The sequence below is a fragment of the Balaenoptera acutorostrata genome, chromosome 5 (assembly GCF_949987535.1).
Source record: "Balaenoptera acutorostrata chromosome 5, mBalAcu1.1, whole genome shotgun sequence".
Lineage (NCBI taxonomy): Eukaryota > Metazoa > Chordata > Mammalia > Artiodactyla > Balaenopteridae > Balaenoptera > Balaenoptera acutorostrata.
Genome location: NC_080068.1, coordinates 98,902,488 through 98,924,090, shown reverse-complemented (window position 1 = coordinate 98,924,090; position 21,603 = coordinate 98,902,488). Strand labels below are relative to the sequence as shown.

Here is a 21,603-nt window from a genome sequence, read left to right as displayed (position 1 = left end):
GCTTTAATTCAGTGAGACCCTTGAGTACTATGAGCTAGGAGAGGATTCAGTAATGGACAGGTAGAGATGGTTCCTGGCTTCAGGGGGCTTCCAGTTTGGTGAATTTGATCATATAAAGAGGGAATTAGCGTGTGAAGCCAGCCCGCTGTGTGAAGCCCGTGGTGACAGTGTGCTATCTGTAGCAGTAAGAGTAGGAGCCCATCTCCTGAGAGAGCAGGGAGGGAAGCCTTCTGAGAAAGCAGAAGGTAGAGGTGACAGGTGAAAGGTGCCTGAACCTCCCTGCTGATTACACATCGCCGAGGGCCTGACCACCTCATCATTGCTTTCCAAGCCCTTCGGAAGGTCTTTTTCTGCTGAGCTGGTCTTTCTCAACTCTGGGCTGCCCTCCTCTTTTTAGCTGCCAGGCTGAGCCTGACTCCTTAGCACACATCATGCAAAAACATTGCCCAAGTCAAGAAAGAAAGTTGTTCTTACGATATCAAGATCATGGGCAGATGGGGAAAAGCAGTACCAGAAGCTCAAGGGACCTGAGTCTGAATCCTTGTCTTGCCACTTACTAGCTGTGTGACCCTGAGCAAGTTACTGAACCTCTCTGAGCCTCTTTCCTCGTCCAGAAAAAGAGAATATGATAATAATGACCTCGTAAGATGATTGTGGGGACTGGAGATAATGTACGTAAGGCACCTCATAAATCGCCGAGCAGATGCTTGCACAGCAAGTGCTCGGTAGTAGTTAGTGGACGTCATCGTTAGCACCCTTACCTTGACTTCCTGGTGTTTGGCCTTCTCGAGCATGCGGAGTGCTCGCTGGTGGGCGGCCTCGAGCTGAGCTTTCGCCACCTGATTCTGCTGGACGGTCTCCTGGAGCTCGCGCCGCAGCTGCTCCCGCTCGCGGTCGGAGAGCTGCCTGAGCTCCCGCAGGTCCTCCCTGTAGTTGCTGGTGCACTGCTCCAGAGCCTGCTGCATCTGCAAGACCTGCCCGCCAGAGCATCCGACCTCAGGCTGTGCCCCTCACCCCGCCTGGGATTTTCTTTAAACATAAAAGCTTTCTGAACGTCTCCGCAGCCCAGCTGAGCCTCCTCTACCCATGGGAACTCTGAGGGGGGTAGAAGCTGCAAGCGTAAAGAATCCGGGGACAGCCAGCCCTCCTGGGGGCTCCTCAGCTAGAGCCATGGATGCCAGGGAACAGGGAAGAAGGGCTGGAATGTATGCCACCCAAGAGAAATCAAGAGGAGACCAGAAAACCCTCCAAAGGTCTACACAGCAGCCTCTCTTGCGTGCCCCCCCACCCCGTGCCCAAATCTCGCTCTCTTACAGAAGCTTTCCCTGACAACCCTATTTGGCATTATACGCACCCTCTCATCACCAGACAGCCTCCCAACCTCCTTCATCCTGCTCTGTTTTTTCTTTTTCCTGAAGCCCTTAACATTTTCTAATATACTATGTGCTTTGCTTATTTCTTATGTCTAGTATTTTTTGTCTGTATCCACCTCCTCTGCTAAAATACAAGCCCTGTAATGCAGGACTTTTGTCTGGTTTGTTCACTGATGATATCCAAGCACCCAGAAGAGTTCCAGACTCCTAGCAGGCGCTCAGGAGCCATAGCAGGTGTTGAATGAATAAACAAACAGAACCAAGAATCCCACCTTGCCCTGGACCTGGAATACCCTCCCCAGCTTGAACAAGAATCAGGCACTGCATGCATTTGCAAGGTTGTCTGCAAGAATAAGGAAGAGGTAGGGTCTCACTCAGCATGAGGGTGCATCCCCACCATGGCTGTCCTTCTACCTGGGCTTGCAATCTGGCCTTCTGGCTCTGCCACTCCTCCTGCAGACTCTGGATTTCCAGTGCCTTCTCCTTCAGCAAACAGCCCAGCGGAGGCTGCAGGTCACCTCCTTCCTTGAGGGGCACTTCGATCCTTTGAAGATATGGAGGTCAAAATCACAACAGATCCCAGGCTGGAAATGACATGGTCACCCTGATAACATCTCAGCCACTCGGGCTGGGAGGAGGGAGCTCCGATGGCGGCTAGTGGAATGAGAGACATCTCACTTGGACTTTAAAAAGCCACTTGACTACAAATTCTCAGTGCTATTGCACTTGGGATACTGTCAAGATTCAGCTGGAATCACCCGGTATCTGTTCTAGTGGGTGCTTAATAAATGATGATTAATTGTCAGAATGACTGAGAGCTTAGAGTTACTTATATGGGGTCCCTAGGGGCTTCAAAAGAAGGGGTCTCTGTGGTCTAATTTCACAACTTTTCCTGCATATGGAAAAAAATGACAAAACAATGATGCTTTACTTGAATACAGTACTTTACACTTTTCAAAGCACACTCAAAACTTTTACTGGCTGTTCCCAGCTATAGATAGGAGGATTATAAATAGGCCTTTTTGTGTGTGTAGCAAGAACAAGACAATGCTGGTTTAAAGCTCCAGTAGTTTCTGCATTCTAGAAGAGATGCTGAGAAATATTTTTGGAGGAGATGTTCCTGTACTCAGTTCTGTGCTTTTAAACCAGCTGAGAAATTCAAATGTGATTGGTTGAGATTGTAAAGTTAAGTATTTATCCTGTTTAACAATGCAAAAGGATGCCACACGGTGGGCATCTCTGCCAAGATTGCTGGGACTCAATGACGTTTTGCTTCCTCTGGCAAAGACATCAGGCCAGAGGACCAGAGGTTAGGGAGTTAGGGCCCTGGACTGTGAAGAAAGGCCATGATAAGAAGGACTCTGGCTTGGCAGAGGTGAAAAGGCCCAGCAACATGGACAGAGGAGACCCTTGAAAAGAAGGGCAGGATGCTAAGGGCAGCACAGCAAAGTGGTTAAGAGCACGGACACTACAGCCAGATCGCCCAGGTTCAAATTCCAGCTCTACTACACTGGTTATGTGAACTTGGCTGAGCTCTTCAAATTGTCTGGGTTTCCTCTTCCATAACATGGGGTTAATAATAGTACCATTCACACAGATTGTTATAAAGCTTAATAGAGTAAATATCTTAAAAAATGCTTAACACTATGTCTGGTACATAGTAATAATCACATAAAAAATTAATCAAACATTTAATAAAGTGAGAAGTTTTCTTTCTCTGCATCTTAATTCTCTTGGGTTATCCTCAAACTTTTGGAAGCTATGCTAAACATAACCATATATAAGGAACAATAAAGGGGAGATACCTTGGTCTGAGCTCTGGTTAGGAGAAGCCAGAGGTGATAAACAGTGAAGCAGTCTAGAGCAAGAATGATAAGTGACACTACCAGGCTGGATGTGTGGAACAGGTAAACTTTCCCTGAGGAGGGGACCAGACTTTCTCCCAGGGCTCAGTTATTATTTTAAAAAATGTTTTATTGAGGTAAAGTTTACAGTATTGAAATTATGTGTACAATTCAATGAGTTTTGACAAATACACACAATCATAAAAGCAACACCCCAATCAAAATATAGAACATTTCCATTACCCAAAAACTTCCCTGCACCCTCTTCCAGTCAATCCGCCATCCACAGGCAGCCAACGCTTTGATTTCCATCACCATAGATTAGTTTTGCCTGATCTTAAGCGTCATACAAATAGAATCCCGTGGTACTACATAATGTCTCTGGAGTTCAACCACATTGTTGCAAATGTCAGTAGTTCATACTTTTGGCTGCTGAGTAGTATTTCATTACCTGAATACACCATGATTTGTGTATCCATTTTCCTACTGATAAACAGCATTTCAGCTGCTTTCACTTCTGGATTATTATGAATAAAGCTGTTAGAAATATTCTTGCACAAATATTTTTGTGGATATATGTTTCCATTTCTTTTGCTTAAATACCTAGAATTGGAATTGCTGGTAGGTATATGCTTAATTTTTTAGGAAACTATCAAATGGTTTTCCAAAGTGGTTGTACCATTTTACACTCCCAGGAGCAATGCATGAGAGTTCCAATCACTCTATATCATTGCCAACATTTTGTGCTGTCAGTCTTTTAATTTTAGCCATTCTGGTAGGTGGGAAATGGTATTTCCTTTTGGTTTTAAGTTGCACTTCACTGATGACTAATGATGTTGAGTACATATTCATGTGCTTATGGGCCATTCCTGTATCTTTTTTATGGAAGTGTCTGTTCAAGCATTTTGTCCATTTAAAAAATATGCTTGTCTTTTTATTGTTGATTTATAGGTCTGTGTCTTGTCTATTCATTTTCTCACTGGCATTTTTTTAATGAGCATAAATTTTAATTTAGATGAAGACCAATTTATCAATTGTTTTTGATGATTAGTATTTTCATGTCCTAAGAAATCATTTCCTACCCCAAATTTTCAAAGATATTCTCCTATGTATTATAGTTTTAACTTTATGTTTAGATCTATGGAACATCTCAAATTAATTTTTATGCATGGGGTGAGGTAGAGGTTGAAGTTTATTTCTTCTCATATGTTTATCCAGTTCCAACGCCATTCGTTGAAAAACTTTTCCTCTCCCTATTAAATTGCCTCAGCACCTTTAAGAAAAATTAATCTAACATCTTTGTGCAGGTCTATTTCCAGAACCTTCATTGTTTTTCATGGATATATTTGTCTATCTATATACTGATACCATATAGTCTTTATTACTCTAGCTTCATAATGTCTTAAAATCAGGAAAGCCTGAGTCCTCCAGCTATGTTCTTCAAGATTCTTCTTTTATCTAGGTCCTTTGCTTTTCCATATCAATATTCAGAACAGCTTATTTATTCCTACAAATAGAGCTATTGGGATTTTATATGGGATTGAACTGAGTCTATAGCTCAATTCACAGTAAATTAAGATCTTAACAACATTGAATATTTCAATCATGATCATTCTGTCTGTAAATAAAGATTTATTCCTTATTTAAAGGAAGATTTATTCTTCCTTTCTAATTTGTAGCTCTTTTTCTTGCTTTATAGGACTGGTTAGGACCTTCACGACAATGTTAAGTAGTGAAAGCAGAATTTTTGCCTTGTTCCAAATTTTAGGAGGAACGTGTTCAACATTTCACCATTATGCATGTTTACAAAGTTTATCATAGATGATCTTTTTCAGGTTGAAGAAATTCTCTTCTATTCATGGACTGAAGAGTTTTTATCACGAAAGGATGTTAAATTTTGTCGAATGCTTTTGTGCATCTATTGATATGATTCTTTTTTTAAAATAATTTCTTTAAATTTATTTATTTTTATTTTTGGCTTCCTTGGGTCTTTGTTGCTGCGCGCAGGCTTTTCTCTAGTTGCGGCGAGCAGGGGTTACTCTTCGCTGCGGTTCGTGGACTTCTCATTGGGTGGCTTCTCTTGTTGCAGAGCACGGGCTCTAGATGTGTGGGCTTCAGTAGCTGTGGCACTTGGGCTCAGCAGTTGTGGCTCGTGGACTCTAGAGCGCAAGCTCAGTAGTTGTGGCGCACGGACTTAGTTGCTCCGTGGCATGTGGGATCTGCCCGGACCAGGGCTCAAACCCGTGTCCCCTGCATTGGCAGGCGGATTCTTAACCACTGCGCCCCCAGGGAAGTTCCGATATGATTCTTTTTTCCCTTTATTTTTTAATGTGATGAATTACATGATTGCCATTCAAATGTTAAATCAACCACGCATTCCTGGGATAAATTCTACTTGGTCATGATGTATCATTCTTTTTATATATTGCTTGATTTTATTTTCAAACATTTTGTTGAGGATTTTGCATTCATGAAGAATATTAGTTTGTCTATATTGGTGAATGTTTTAGGTGCCTTGAAAAAACTTTATTCTGCAGTCGTTCAGCATACTGTCTATAGGTATCAATTAGATTAAGTTAGTTAAAAGTGTAGTTCAAATCTTCTATGTCCTTACTGATATTAGTCTAATCATTCAATCAAATACTCAGAAAAGGGTGTCAAAATCTCCAAATGTGATTGAGAATTTCTCCCTTTAGTTCTCTCAGTATTTGCTTCATTATTTTTAAAGCTTTGTTATTAGGTAATACAGATTTAGGGTTGTTATGTCCTCCAGATGAATTGACCCCTTTACCATTATGAAATATCCCATTTTAATCCCTGGTAATACGCCTTGTTCTGAAGTCTACTGTGATATGAATATAGCCACATTAGCTTCCTTATGTTTCATATTTGCATGGTATGTCTATCCCTACCCTTTTACCTTCAAACCTATCTGTGCCTGTATTAGGGCTGCCATGCAAAATACCACAGACTGGGTTGCTTAAAAAGCAGAAACTCATTTTCTCATACTTCTGAAGGCTCGAAGTCCACGATCAAGGTGTCAGCAGGTTTGGTTTCACTAAGCCTTCTTCTAAGGCTTCTATTCTTCTGAAGCTTGCAGATAGCTAACTTCCTTCACCTTGTGTCCCCATGTGATTGTCCCTCTGTTGGCATTACCAGTGTGCTAATCTCCTCTTCTTATAAGGACATATTGGGTGAGGGCCAATCTAATGACCCCATTTAACTCAATCATCTATTTAAAGCCCTATCTCTAAATACATTCACATTCTAACATATTGGGGGTTAGGGCCTCAACATATGAATTTGGGGGGCGGGGCACAATTCAGCCAATAACAGTGTCTTTTTTTTTTTTTTTAAAGGTTAGACTTTATTTTATTGCCTAGATTCTATTTTTTTTTTAAATTTATTTATTTATTATTTATTTATTTTTGGCTGTGTTGGGTCTTCGTTTCTATGCGAGGGCTTTCTCCAGTTGCGGCAAGCGGGGGCCACTCTTCATCGCGGTGCGCGGGCCTCTCACTATTACAGTGTCTCTTGTTGCAGAGCACAGGCTCCAGACGCGCAGGCTCAGTAGTTGTGGCTCACGGGCCTAGTTGCTCCGTGGCATGTGGGATCTTCCCAGACCAGGGCTCGAACCCATGTCCCCTGCATTGGCAGGCAGATTCTCAACCACTGCGCCACCAGGGAAGCCCAATAACAGTGTCTTTATGCTTAAATAGCTCTCTTGCAGACAGCATATAGTAATGTTTTATCTTTTTATCCTCTCTGGCAATCTCTTTCTTTTTACTGATGTCTTTGTTTCATTTACATAGTAATTATTGAAATGACTGGGTTTTTTTTTTTTTTAATTAATTTATTTATTTTTGGCTGTGTTGGGTCTTCGTTTCTGTGTGAGGGCTTTCTCCAGTTGCGGCGAGCGGGGGCCACTCTTCATCGCGGTGCGCGGGCCTCTCACTGTCGTGGCCTCTCTTGTTGCAGAGCACAGGCTCCAGACGCGCAGGCTCAGTAGTCGTGGCTCACGGGCCTAGTTGCTCCGCGGCATGTGGGATCTTCCCAGACCAGGGCTCGAACCCGTGTCCCCTACATTGGCAGGCAGATTCTCAACCACTGCGCCACCAGGGAAGCCCATGACTGGGTTTAAATCTACATCTTCCTATTTGTTTTCTACTTGCCCAATCCTTTTTCTTATTGTTCCTCTGTTCTTCTTTTTCTATCTTTTTACCTGACAAATATTTTTTAGGATTCCATTTTAGTTCTTTTATTGGATTTTTTTAAGCTCTTCTTTGTATTCATGTTTAATGTTGCTCTATGGATTACAATTTCTATCCTTAACTTATCACAGCCTACTTAGAGTTAATATTTCACCTCTTCATATAAAATATAAGTCCCTTATAACACAATAATTCCATTAATCCCCGTTCTTTGCGCTAGTATGGTCATATATTATTCAACTACATGCATTATGAACTCCATAATACAATGTTTTTATTATTATTATTATCAAGCTGTTAGATGTCTTTTAAAGAAATTGAGAAGGAAAAACAGTAGTTTTTTATATTTACCTATACATTTACCATTTCTGATGCTCTTCATTTTCTCCTGTAGATCCAAGTTTAAATTTGGTGTAATTTCCTTTCAGCTTCAATAAATTCCATTGCCGTTTATCATACTGCAGCTTAGCTGGTGAAAAATTCTCTTAGCTTTTATATACCTGAAAATGTTCTATTTCAGTCTCATTTTTGAAGGATATTTTCACTGGATTTAAAATTTGGACTTGACAAATTGTTGTTTTTTTTTCCTTCTAGGACTTTAATGATATTGTTCTATAGTTTTCTGGCTTTCAGAAGAAAATAAGGCTGGAAGGCTGATGAGAAGTCAATTGCCATCAGTATTTATGAAAAGTCAACTGTCCCCTGTATGTAATTTGTCTTTTTAAAAAGCTGATTGCTTTAAGATTTTGGGGGGATATATTTTTTTTCAGCAGATTTTCTGTGGTGTAGCCAGGCATTGTTATCTTTGGATTTATTCTGTGGGGAGCTCACTGGGCTTCTTGAGTATGTAAATTGATGTCCCACACCAATTTGGAGGAATTTTCAGTCATTATTTTTCCAAATATTTTTTCCTCCTCCATTTTCTTTCCCTTTTTTCTCTTGGGCTCCAAATACATGCATATTAGACCATTTGATATTGTCCCACAAGTCACGAAGAATCTCTTCATTTTTAAAAAATCTTTTTTCCCCTAATTCTCTGAACAAGACAGTTTCTACTGATCTGTCTTCAAGCCACTAACTTTTCTTTCATGGTTTTAATTTGCTATTAAGCCCATCCAATGAGGTTTTCATTATGGATATTGTACTTTACAGTTACAGAATTTCCGTTTGTTTCAAGGTTTTCATTTCTCTGCTGAAATTCCCTATTTGTTCACTCATTATAACAATCTTTTCCTTTATGTCCCTGAACATAGCTCATACAACTGCTTTCAAGTCCTTGTCTGCTAATTCCAATATCTAGGTCATTTTAGGCTTTATTGGCTGATTTTTTTCTTGATTACAGGTCACACTGTTCTGCTTCCTTCCATGTCTCATAATGTTTTCATCAAATGCTCAATATTGTGGATAATACAATGTAGGGAGTCTGTATTATGAATTCCTTTCAAAAGTGTTGTTTTGTTACGACAGCCAGTTAAATTACTGAAGGCTCTTTCTGATCCTTTTACACTTGGATTTGTCTTTTGTTAGAGCAGGTATATTTCAACATTGCCCTTTGTTCTAAGGTGTGGCCCTTACCCTATAGGGTATGTTTCTTACTCCTAAAGTGTTACTTCTCTGAGGTCTCAACTAAATGCTCAGAGAGCTCAGAAAGGCTTTTTTATTCTGGCTGAGCTGAGACTCCAATGTCTGCTAGCATTGCATCTCTGGTATCTTCATTTTCCTCAGCACCATGGCAGCAGCACACTCCTAGGCCTCGTGGAGTCTCATCTTGTACATGCTCACTCAAGCCCCTGGCAAGGACCTATGGAAAACTCTCATAGATTTCTGCCCTCTATCCCCCCGACATAGGATCCTCTCTTCTGGTACCCTACCTTACAAAGTCCAGCTGCTTTAGCAGCCCTGAGCCCTGACATCTGCCTGCTCAGCTCAGCTTGCCTCCAATCCTCTGCACTGTGGTTGGCACTGTCCCCAGGGAGAGAGGCAGGAGCAAATGTGGGGTGATTATGGGATTCAACTCATGTTGCCCTTCTGAAGGACATGGTCCTTCTCTGCATATTGTCCTATTACTCAAAAGAGCTGTCTCATATATTTTGCTCAGTTTATAGTTGTTTACAGAACGAGGGCAAGTCTAGTACCAGTTATCCTGTCATGCCTGGAAGTGGAAGTTTCAGTCCTTATTACTGAGTATTAAAGGAGAGAGTGGCCTTGGAAAAGTAGAAAAACTGTGGAACTTCATGTGGCATATAAGAACAGCTGCCCTAAGTTGAGATGTAGTTAAAAGCATGAGTTCTGGAGCCAGAGAAACTATCATCTGGATCCTACCATCTACTGGCAGTGTGAGCAGATGGGCAAGTTACTGAACCTCTCTGTTCTTCAGTTTCCCTCATCTTTAAAATGAAGTACTTCAGGGACTTCCCGGGTGGTGCAGTGATTAAGAATCCACCTGCCAATGCAGGGGACACGGGTTTGAGCCCTGGTCTGGGAAGATCCCACATGCCATGGAGCAACTAAGCCCGCGTGCCACAACTACTGAGCCTGCACTCTAGAGCCTGTAAGCCATAACTACTGAGCCCACGTGCCACAAATACTGAAGCCCGCGAGCCTAGAGCCCATGCTCCACAACAAGAGAAGCCACTGCAATGAGAAGTCCGCGCATCGCAATGAAGAGTAGCCCCAGCTTGCCACAGCTAGAGAAAGCCCACGCGCAGCAGCAAAGACCCAACGCAGCCAAAAATAAATAAATAAATTTTTTTAAAAATAAAATAAAATGAAGTACTTCAATAATGGTGTCTACCTAATGAATATGAAATGGGTTAATCCAACATTCAGTAAATATTCAATTTTCATCATCATCATTATTCCCTGGAACACCACTAATGGGAATTCCCCTCTCTTACTCCATTTTATTGCCCCAAATTCCCTCATATCCTAAAAACCTGATCTTATCCTACCATCTCTCACAAAGCAAGCCATAGCTAACTCTCCTGACTCCCCCAGCTCCCTCTGAAGTTGATTCTGACCTGCTACTCCCCACCTTAAATCAACAGCCAATGGAAAAGCCACCTCCCTCTTAGAGCCACCATGCCAAAAGTTCCCTGACGATCACCCTTCAAGGGGTTAACTACTGAATACGCAGCCTCACCCCTTAAAGGAGCCAATGTGTTTGTTCTGTCCTACAGCCTCTAACCTTGGATCTTTCTATTCCTTTCCCATCACTGCTTAGTCCTTACACTCCCACTAAAACCACTGTGGAAGAAGCTTAGAGACCCCACACCTCCTCATTTGGTTCTAGAGTTGAGGAACCCCTTTATCAATATAGGTATGTGGGAGAAAAAGACAAGTCTGTTGTGACCACCACTGTTGTTGCTCTGCCCAGCATCTTCTCCTTGGGGAAGCCTTTCCTCTTTCCATGGTGGTCCTGTTTAGTCCACAGGGTTTGGGTGCAGCTAACTCTGCCCTCATCATTAGCTGGCCCCAGGGAAGGGCATGTGACACATACCTGGCCAATCAGAGCCAGACATCTCCTTGGCCAGAAAGACTGGCTCAGGGATGCACATGTGCCCCAAGCTGGGCCCCTTAGAAACCTCTTTGAAATTCCCGCCAGTATTTTCACAGTAAAGATGATTTCTTTCCCTTTGGAATTGTGAGTTTTAAACAGGACAAGATCTGTGGCTACCAGTGGTAAGTGACAGTACCAGGATTTAGTCTGGAGGCCTGACTCCAGAGTCTGTGCTCTTTAACTTCTATGGTTCTACACCTCATAGATCCTGAGACAGAATCTGGAGGGACCTGTGGAAGTATTATTAGCTGGAGAGTTCATTGGACTATAGGGTACCTGACACTGCCATTGATATGATTTAGGAGTGAGGCTCTGCTTCCTCAATGCTATGTTATAAATGTTTCTGTCCCCTCAAAATTCATATTTTGAAGCCTATTGCCCAATATAATGGTATTAAGAAATGAGGCCTTTGGATTCTTTACAGACCTAGAACAAAAAAATCTTAAAATTTGTATGGAGACACAAAAGACCCTGAATAGCCAAAGCAGTCTTGAGGGAAAAGAACGGAGCTGGAGGGATCAGATTCCCTGACTTCAGACTATACTACAAAGCTACAGTAATCAAGACAATATGGTACTGGCACAAAGACAGAAATATAGATCAATGGAACAGGATAGAAAGCCCAGAGATAAACCCACGCACCTATGGTCAACTAATCTATGACAAAGGAGGCAAGGATATACAATGGAGAAAAGACAGTCTCTTCAATAAGTGGTGCTGGGAAAACTGGACAGATACATGTAAAAGAATGAAATTAGAACACTCCCTAACACCATACACAAAAAAAACCTCAAAATGGATTAGAGACCTAAATGTAAGTCCAGACACTATAAAACTCTTAGAGGAAAACATAGGAAGAACACTCTTTGACATAAATCACAGCAAGATCTTTTTTGATCCACCTCCTAGAGTAATGGAAATAAAAACAAAAATAAAGAAATGGGACCTAATGAAACTTAAAAGCTTTTGCAAAGCAAAGGAAACTACAAACAAGACGAATAGACAATCCTCAGAATGGGAGGAAATATTTGCAAATGAATCAACGGACAAAGGATTAATCTCCAAAATATATAAACAGCTCATGCAGCTCAATATTAAAAAAACAAACAACTCAATCCAAAACTGGGCAGAAGACCTAAATAGACATTTCTCCAAAGAAGACATACAGATGGCCAAGAAGCACATGAAAAGCTGCTCAACATCACTAATTATTAGAGAAATGCAAATCAAAACTACCATGAGGTATCACCTCACACCAGTCAGAATGGGCATCATCAGAAAATCTACAAACAATAAATGCTGGAGAGGGTGTGGAGAAAAGGGAACCCTCTTCCACTGTTGGTGGGAATGTAAATTGATACAGCCACTATGGAGAACAGTATGGAGGTTCCTTAAAAAATAAACATAGAATTACCATATGACCCAGCAATCTCAGTACTGGGCATACACCCAGAAAAAAACATAATTCAAAAAGACACATGCACCCCAATGTTCATTGCAGCACTATTTACAATAGCCAGGACATGGAAACAACCTAAGTGTCCATCGACAGATGAGTGGATAAAGAAGATGTGGTACATATATACAATGGAATATTACTCAGCCATAAAAAGGAACGAAATTGAGTCATTTGTAGAGACGTGGATGGATCTAGAGACTGTCATACATTGTGAAGTAAGTCAGAAAGAGAAAAACAAATATCGTATATTAATGCATATATGTGGAACCTAGAAAAATGGTACAATTTTTGCAGGGCAGAAATTGAGATACAGATGTGCAGAACAAACATATGGACACCAAGGGGGGAAAGTGGCAGTGGGGGGGGTGGTGGGATGAATTGGGAGATTGGGATTGACATGTATACACTAATATGTATAAAGTGGATAACTAATAAGAACCTGCTGTATAAAAAAATAAATAAAATAAAATTCAATAAATAAATAAATGTGAATACCCATTTAATAAAAAGAAAAAAAGAAAAAAAAAAAGAAATGAGGGCTTTGGAAAGTGATTAGGTCATGAGGGTGAAACCCTCATGCATGGGATTAGTGCCTTTATAAAAGAGACCCTAGACAACTCCCTTGCCCTTCCACCTTGTGAAGACACAGTGAAAAGATGCCTTCTATAAGCCAGAAAGTGAGCCCTCACCAGACACAGAATCTGCCATCACCCTGACCTTCGACTTTCCAGCCTCCAGAACCGTAGAAATAAATTTCTGTTGCTCATAAGCTACTGCCAAGCCGTCCGAATGGACTATGACAACCAACTACTTGAAGAGCTGCCAGATGGTAGCATGGCTTCCATGTCATCTGTCAGGACCCCACACAGCCGTTGATTAGTGTGGGGCAGTGGATTATAACTGTGGTGGCCTCAGAATCACCTGGGAAGCTTTCTCCAAAGACATAGGGCTGGAATGTACCCAGACCCACTGTATCAGAATCTTGTGAGGTGGTGTGACAGATCATTATTGTTCAGCAAATATTCACTCTCCCCTTCCTCTGCCTTGTGTGATGCTATGGATTGAACGGTGTCTCCCCAAATTTACATGTTGAAGCTCCAATCACCAACGGTGGTATTTGGAAATAAGGCCATGGGAGGTAATTAGGTCAGGCCAGTGGAGCCCTCATGGTGAGATTAGTGCCCTTATAAGAACAGACACAAGAGAGGCCTCCTCCCACACTGTCTGCCGCCTTTCTCTTCACCATCTGAGAACACAAGAAGAAGATGGCCATGTGCAAACCAGGAAGAGAGTTCTCACCAGGAACTGAATGGACCAGCACCTTGATCTTGGACTCCCCAGCCTCCAGAACTGTGAGAAATAAACTTCTATTGTATGGTATTTTATTATAGCAGCCCAAGCTAACTAAGACATTTGGCAAGCATATTCTCCTCTGCCTAGGGATATTAGTTTTGGTCATGTGACTTGCTTTGGATGATGGAATGTGGGTAAAAATGAGAGAATGCAGTTCTGAGTGTAGGCTTTAAGAGGCATTGCATGTTTCCATCAGCTTTTTTGAGTTTCTTCCCTTTACCATGACAACAACATGCCCTGGAGAGGCTAATCCATCAGTCTCGGTCCCAGCATGGGAAGGCATCTGAGCAGACTTAAACTCTACCCATGGTTTGGGGCAGAGCAATAACAGCTGACTCTCAGTAAGGAGCCAAGCTCATATAAAAATAGCAGAGCTTGGCAGAGCCAAGAATAAAGATAGCTGACCTATGAGCTAAAACCCCCGATATTTTGGGAATGTTGGTTACAACAGCAAAAGCTGACTAATATAGATGATAAAGGTAGGAGATTTCCACTCAGTGACTAAGCTCCCTCATCTCCCTTACCTAGTTAAGAACATTTGGAAGAATAGGGAGAGAGGTTTGGGGCCAGTCCAAGTCTGTCTGAATTTGGGGCAGTTTATTAACCCTTTTGAGTTTCAGGTTCTTAATATACAAAATGGTCCCTCTGGGTTGTTGTGACAATTAAATAAGATAATTCAGGTAAAGTCCATAGCTGTGCTGGAGGCATGCAAAACATGTCTGTTCCCTCCCTAAGCATCATGCAGGGGGCGGTGATAAACATGCGAGGACAGAATGAATGAATGAATGAATCCTTCCAAGTCTGAGTCCTCATTCACTGGAGCCCTCAGAAGCCTGCCTGTCCTCCTGTACCTTTCCTCTTCGTCGCTGTTGGTTCCTTCTTCAGCTGCTAACTTATCTTGAAACTCTTCTCCTCTGGGCAGAGTCTGAGAAGGTTCATTCAGCCTCAAGCATGGATCCTAAGGCAAAAACAGTTGCAAGATGAGACGAAGTACAGTTCTCCGAGTCAACCTGTGGTTTATCAAACCAGAGAGTGGAGGAGAAAGAGCCCCCTGCAATCCAGTGGCAGTGCCCAGCTCGCAGGCCTGTGATGATTCAGTGCTGAGCCCCCTGCCTTGCTTAGGAGCAGTGTCAGCCCTTATCCCTGTGTCCTGTTTCCAGTCTACCAAGCATGTCACACAGCTGACGAAATTAAACCGCGGAGAGAGGAAGTAGCTTGTCCAGGGTTCCCACCAGTGAGGAGTGGAAATGAAATGCCATCGGGGAATCTGACCCTGCTGTGGGGATCTGAGAACAGTGCCAGCAACAGCCACTGGTCTATAAGTGGGAGAAACTGGTATTATTATTATACCCATTTTACAGGTGGCAGTCTGCTACATCCTATCACACAGGATCAGAAAACATGGAACTTGACCAGAAACTTTGAGAAATGGGGTATGGTGGGAGGACAATATAGAAACCATGAGGTAATAATGAGGCTTCGGAATTTTCTATGAGGTTGAATTTGTCTGTTGTCATTTCCCCTTTCTGCAGAGATAGAAACGTGAAGACTTTCTTATTTTGATTCTTCTACTTGTTACAGTAACCATGTCCATGGAAAACAGGGTAAGACAGGCTAGGACAGATTTCTTTGTTGAGAAATCTCATTAAATAATAATATATTGCAACCTGGGCTTCCTGCTAACTATGTGCCTGGCCTTGAGCCAGTCTTGTCTTTTTTTTCTGGACCTGAGCTTCATCAGCTGTAAAACAAAGGGGTTGGTTACATCTGTGGTTTTCAAACTGTGCTCCAGGGACCCTGGGAGATGCCCTCGGGGGTGAGAGGGGCAAAGCTGAGGCTGGAAGATGGGGCCTTGGACTCCCCTCCCCACTTGACACAGAATGAAACTGCTTTGGTTGCCTTCCATGTACTCTAATGTCTATGAAAGGCCACCAGTGTCAAGGCCAACGATGACCTCCACGTTGCCAAATCCAATGGTCACTCCTCGGGCCTCAGCTAACGGGACCTCTCTGCAGAACTGGAAATATCTGATCACTCCCTCCTCCATGCAGCACCCTCTCCTGGGTTTCCGCCTCTCTTGCAGCTGCTCCTTTTCGGTCTCCTCTGCTAAAACCTCCTCCTCCCCTGCCCTAGACCTCAGTCCTTAGACTTCTCTCTCTCACTCCCTAGTGTCTCATCTAATTCCATGGATACTGATGACAAACAAATTTATCTCTATTTCCAAGTTTCCCCCTAAAGTCTGGACTTGTATATCCAACTGCCCTCCAGATATCTCTTGGATGCTTAATAAGCTTCTCAAAACTGTCACACGTCCAGAACTGAACTTTTCGTCTCACTTCCTCCCAATGACAAGCGTATACCTGCCTCAGGGCCTTTGCACTGGTTGTTCCCACTGCCTGCAATGCTCTACCCTGTGATATTTATGTGCTTCCTCACTTCAGTCACCACCACCAAGAATCCTTCCCTTGTTTAAAGCTTGGGCTCTGGCAGCAGACCGCCTATGTTTAAATCCCAGTTCTTCTTATTGATGACGTAACTTTGGGAAAATTACTTAGGTTGTCATGAGGATTAAATGCATGTAAATGTAAACGACTGTAACATCCTTGGAAGATTATTAGCTACACAGTAAGTACTCAAAATAACATTCCCCAGGATTATTCTCTGACTACCCTTCTCTAAAATAACACCCTCTCTCACTTTTTTTCCCACCTTGCTGTATGACCTCACTGTTTGTTTTCCGGTGACGTTAATTGTCTACTTTTTTATTCTGGTTCCCTCACTGGAAGGTAAGCCCCATGAGGGCAGGGACTCTGCTCTGTTCACCATTGTTTTCCTGGTTCTGCGAACAGCGTGTGGCACGTGGTTATGCTTGGTAAACATGACATAAATTAACCCAAATAACTCACGGGCCACTCTAGGACAGCAGGAGGACCATTTTCTCCCACACTCACCCCGCGCTCCCATCACGTCCCCTGGGGGCAACAGCTGGGACTAACTGCACTTCTCGTGAGAAATCTGCAGGGCACGTGGCTGGAGGATGTGGGTGTAGGGATGGTTGTGGCCCAAACTTTGGGTGTTTTCCAGCTCTGCTCAGGAGCCCTTAGTGCCTTCATAATTCTTAAGTTCCGAGAACTTTGTGGTGTCTCTAAGTGGGACAAAATCTTGATCCCATGTGATGTTGGACCTCTCCAAAGAATCAGGGTGGAGGGGCATTTGGGAAGTGACTGTCCACCCCTGCCCGGAGGACCTGTCCAGAGTGCCCAGCAGCACAGCTTGTTAGAGGCTAAGGGGCCATTCTGCCTCCACAGCCATTCTACCTAAGCCCTTGTCTTCCCTTTGGGGGTGATGTGTTCTGAGCCAACGTAGTTAAGTCAGAGCTACATTTCCCAGGATTCCCTTCTCTGCATATTCTGGGCCAGCTGATTCCGTGCAAGGTCTGGAAGATGAGCACAAAGCAGCAGCCTTTATCTTTCTAAGCCTCTGGATGCCTGATGCAGGGCGCCAGGTGTGGCTGTAGCTCACGCGCACTGTCACCAATCTGCTGGTTCAGCTTGGTGGACTGGGCAGTTTGGGAGCTCTCAGCTCTTCCACCTCCTGCTGGACCACCCCTAGGCTTCTCCATGTCCTGGGCCAAGGGCATGTTTGGCTCTGTGATGAAGGATGCCAGACTCTCCCACAGGTCACACGTATCACACCAAAGCTGGAGCTTCATCAGCCTCAGAAACCGACACTGTTCCAGCTCAGTTTCAGGGTTGCATTCGCCCTTGGTCTTCCCCATTCTACATCTGTCCTTCTTTCCTTCTGGCTGCCTGCCCTGCTTTAGGCCAACTTTAAGCCCCACACCAGATTCGGGAGCAACAGTTGAACATAAAGTATTTAGCTGGCTCCCACAATTATGTCAGGTTATTTCCCAAAAGGAATTCCATATTCTATATCATTTCTAGTAATTTGTTCCTCTGATCAAACCCTAAGTGATGCACACTCTTTAATCTCCAGACCTAACTATCCTTCAAAGCTCTACTCAACTGTCACTTCCTCCATGAAGCCTTCACAATCTCTTTTGCTGCAATTACACTCTTTCTTCTCAAAGTTCCCATAACAATTATTTTGGTACCATAATTTGTTCACAATATTTACTGGTCATTTACTACGTTCCAGGCACTGTTCCAGGACACAGCAATAAATGAAACAGACAAAAGTTTTTCTGCTTTGTATTAGTTATAGAAGTGTTCTCTCTCTCCCATCCTGGAATATAAATGAGGGTAAAAGTAATCCCAGATATAGTTTTCAAATTGTTATAAGTCCTACAGCCAGTAACTAAGAACGTTCAGCATGGCCATTTTCCATTGCCTGAATCCTCTCTCTTTAGTGTTTGTAACTGGACACTGAAGTCTAACTGGTTGACATGTTCTAGGTGCAGGACTCCGTGAGTTTGGTTCATTGCTGTGCACTTTCAAAAATGTCACTGATCAGCTTACAACCTCCACGTGGACCTGAGGCTAAAAGGACCACCTTTGCCTTGTACTTTCAGGTATTTTGGGCATTGAAGTATCTTGGAGCTCTCCAATTCTTATAAAGCCCAGAAGCAAAGATCATAATCTAAGCAAAAGAGCTTTGTGAGACAACGGTTATAAACACATGTTCTGTATAATGTGGGGAAAATTGCACAGTAAATATGAAAAAACAAAAAAAATTCAGAATAGCATAATACTACACTATAAATACATACATGATGATCAAAGTTAATTAGGTCCAGGTTCCAAAAGGAAAATGGAAGGTTACAAGGAAATTTTAGTAAATAGAAAGCACAAAATATGTGGCCAAAACAATCTAAATGGTACCAGTAATCACAATAAATAAGAATTGGCTCAATTCAACATGAACATCTCTACCCTGATAAAAGGAATCATTCACTAAAAAGCTCTAATAATGAAACTGTAGGCACCTAACAACAGAGACTGAAAACATAAGGCAAAATGTACAGAAATGTAGGGAGAAACAAGCAAATTTATAGTGGGAGATTTTAATGCATACCTCTCAGAGACTCATATATCAGGTACACAAAATGAGCTAGGATATGAAAGATTTGAACAAGATTAATAAGCTAAGCCTAATAGCTAAAAAGGAATAGTAATCACTGCTAATGTTTATATGATGCTTAGTGTGCACCAGGCCCTCAATTCTCTGAGATGTGAATCATTCCATTTTAAAGGTGATGAAACTGAAGCAGGAGAGGATATGTACCTTGCCCTAGGTCACACAGTGAATATATCACAGAACTAGAATTCAAATATATAAACTTTTTTTTTTTTTAATAGCTACTTTATTTATTTATTTATTATTTATTTTTGGCTGTGTTGGGTCTTCGGTTCGTGCGAGGGCTTTCTCTAGTTGCGGCAAGTGGGGGCCACTCTTCATCGCGGCGCGGGGGCCACTCTTCATCGCGGCGCGGGGACCGCTCTTCATCGCGGTGCGTGGGCCTTTCACTACCGCGGCCCCTCCCGTTGCGGGGCACAGGCTCCAGACGCACAGGCTCAGTAGTTGTGGCTCACGGGCCCAGCTGCTCCGTGGCATGTGGGATCTTCCCAGACCAGGGCTCGAACCCATGTCCCCTGCATTAGCAGGCAGATTCTCAACCACTGCGCCATCAGGGAAGCCCCAAATATATAAACTTTAACAACCAAACTGAGACTACTTCTTTGCTATCACATAGGAAACATTAAAAAAAAACTGACCCCACAGCAGGCTACAAAGCAAATCTCAACATAGTTCAGAGTGTTGACATTCTACAGACCATATTATCTAATGACAATGCAATAAAATTAGAAAACAATAAGAAAGTAGGCTTAAAAATGAGACAAACTTCAAAACTCTGGGATACAGCTAAAGATATATACTTAGAGGGAAATTCATAGCCTTAAATGTATTTATTAGAGAACATTTAAGAAGTTAGAAAAAGGATAACATAATAAACCTAAAGTAAGTAGAAGGAAAGAGGTATGAAAGACAAAATTAATGACATACAAAAAGATAAATCTGACCAACATATCTGAAAGCTGGCTTTTTGAAAAGACACATTAAACTTGTAGTAAGACTGATCAAGGAAAAAGGGAGAAGGAACTTAAAGCAACATGAATAATGGACAAAGATCTCACAACAGTTATTATGGAGATGAAAAAGAAGTTCAAATGTACTCTGAGCCACTGTGAAGACCATGAAAGAGAATGTGCAGGATATAATTTCTGGGCTACCTTATCAACCACTGATATATTTAAAGGCATCCTGGGCAGGAGTCCAGAAACAGGAGAGGATGGAAAATGCTTAAAAAGGCTGATGATGCACTCGGATAACTACACCAGCTCCCCACTACATAGCATTCATCCATTTCCATACATTAACTCATGGATGCCTGCAACTCAGTGAGGTGGGCAGGAAAGACACCCCCGTCCTTGTGTTACAGAGGGGGATCTAAAATCAGAGAAGTCTAGCGACTTGTCTCAGGTCACATAGCCACTGGAGAACAGCACAGGACTGGACTCCTTGGTCGTCCCACTACCATTCGTGTCATTCCATGTGACTGCACTGGCACTCGGCTATGCTGTTAGCATGATACTTTTAGAAGTATCTAAAAAGAGACACTCAAAATCAACCTGAGAGATGAAGGCTGTTTCCCAAATCAACAGGGAGGTAAACTCGGTAATCTTTTCTGTTTCTGTTCAGTTGTTTCCAGCCCCCATGACACCAGAGACAAGAGCATCCTTCCCCCAAAAAGGGAGATGAATCCTCCCCCTCCCTGCAAGTAACTGAAGGACCCCGGTGTTCTTCTAAATCATCCTCTGGCCAAGGTTAATTTTTTTTTTTTTTAAAGGATTTTCTTATTTATTTATTTATTTATTTATTTATTTATTTATTTATTTTTGGCTGTGTTGGGTCTTCGGTTCGTGCGAGGGCTTTCTCCAGTTGTGGCAAGCGGGGGCCACTCTTCATCGCGGTGCGGGGACCGCTCTTCATCGCGGTGCGCGGGCCTTTCTCTATCGCGGCCCCTCCCGTCGCGGGGCACAGGCTCCAGACGCGCAGGCTCAGCAATTGTGGCTCACGGGCCCAGCTGCTCCGTGGCATGTGGGATCTTCCCAGACCAGGGCTCGAACCCGTGTCCCCTGCATTAGCAGGCAGATTCTCAACCACTGCACCACCAGGGAAGCCCAAGGTTAATTTTTGAAGGTGTTCCTAATCTAACTCAGAATGGCACCCTCAGTTCCATTCGTTCAGTTGTCATGTCATGGATCAGTTAATGTACAAGGAGGTGTAAACATCTGCCATATTCAGGTATGTTAAGTGCTGGAAGGATAAAGATTAATGAGATACAGTTCTTGATTTCAACAAACTAATGGTTCAGCAGAGGGGACCAACAGACCATATAAATGGCAAAAACATTCCCTTCCTTCACCCCCCCCCCCACCTTCTGTACTTGGTGTTTTGGGTCAAAGTGCATCATTCAAAAGGAGCTGGGATGCCATCTGAATATTTCTCAAATGGACTTGACCATGGAAATGAACAGTTGGCTGAAAGAGCACTTTCAAGCCCGCCAATACTCATTTCTCTGAATTCCAAATGGAGCGGACTCTCCAACGTCCCTTTTCTATTTGTCTGCTTGCGATCCCAGTGAGTTCCTCCCAGGATCAACCCTGAGCCACTCTCGGTGTATCCTGAGTTAATCGCCCCTAATTCACACTCTTGGCTTCCCCATCAGGCATTTCTCAGGTTCTGGCCAGGGCTCTCTCCATTGTTAAAGTGTGTACAGAAA

At 42.8% G+C, this 21,603-nt stretch overlaps 1 protein-coding gene across 1 annotated transcript in view; it reads right to left on the bottom strand.

Annotated features, from left to right (window-relative positions):
- The window catches only part of FAM184B (family with sequence similarity 184 member B), a 123,026-nt gene that overhangs the window by 22,555 nt on the left and 78,868 nt on the right, over window positions 1-21,603 (bottom strand). Inside the window, exons 8-10 of the mRNA XM_007187611.3 lie at window positions 14,651-14,757; window positions 1,788-1,917; window positions 762-974 (exon numbers count right to left, since the gene is read on the bottom strand). Of these exons, the coding sequence (XP_007187673.2) occupies window positions 762-974; window positions 1,788-1,917; window positions 14,651-14,757 (450 nt within the window). The remainder of the gene's footprint in view (window positions 1-761; window positions 975-1,787; window positions 1,918-14,650; window positions 14,758-21,603) is intronic.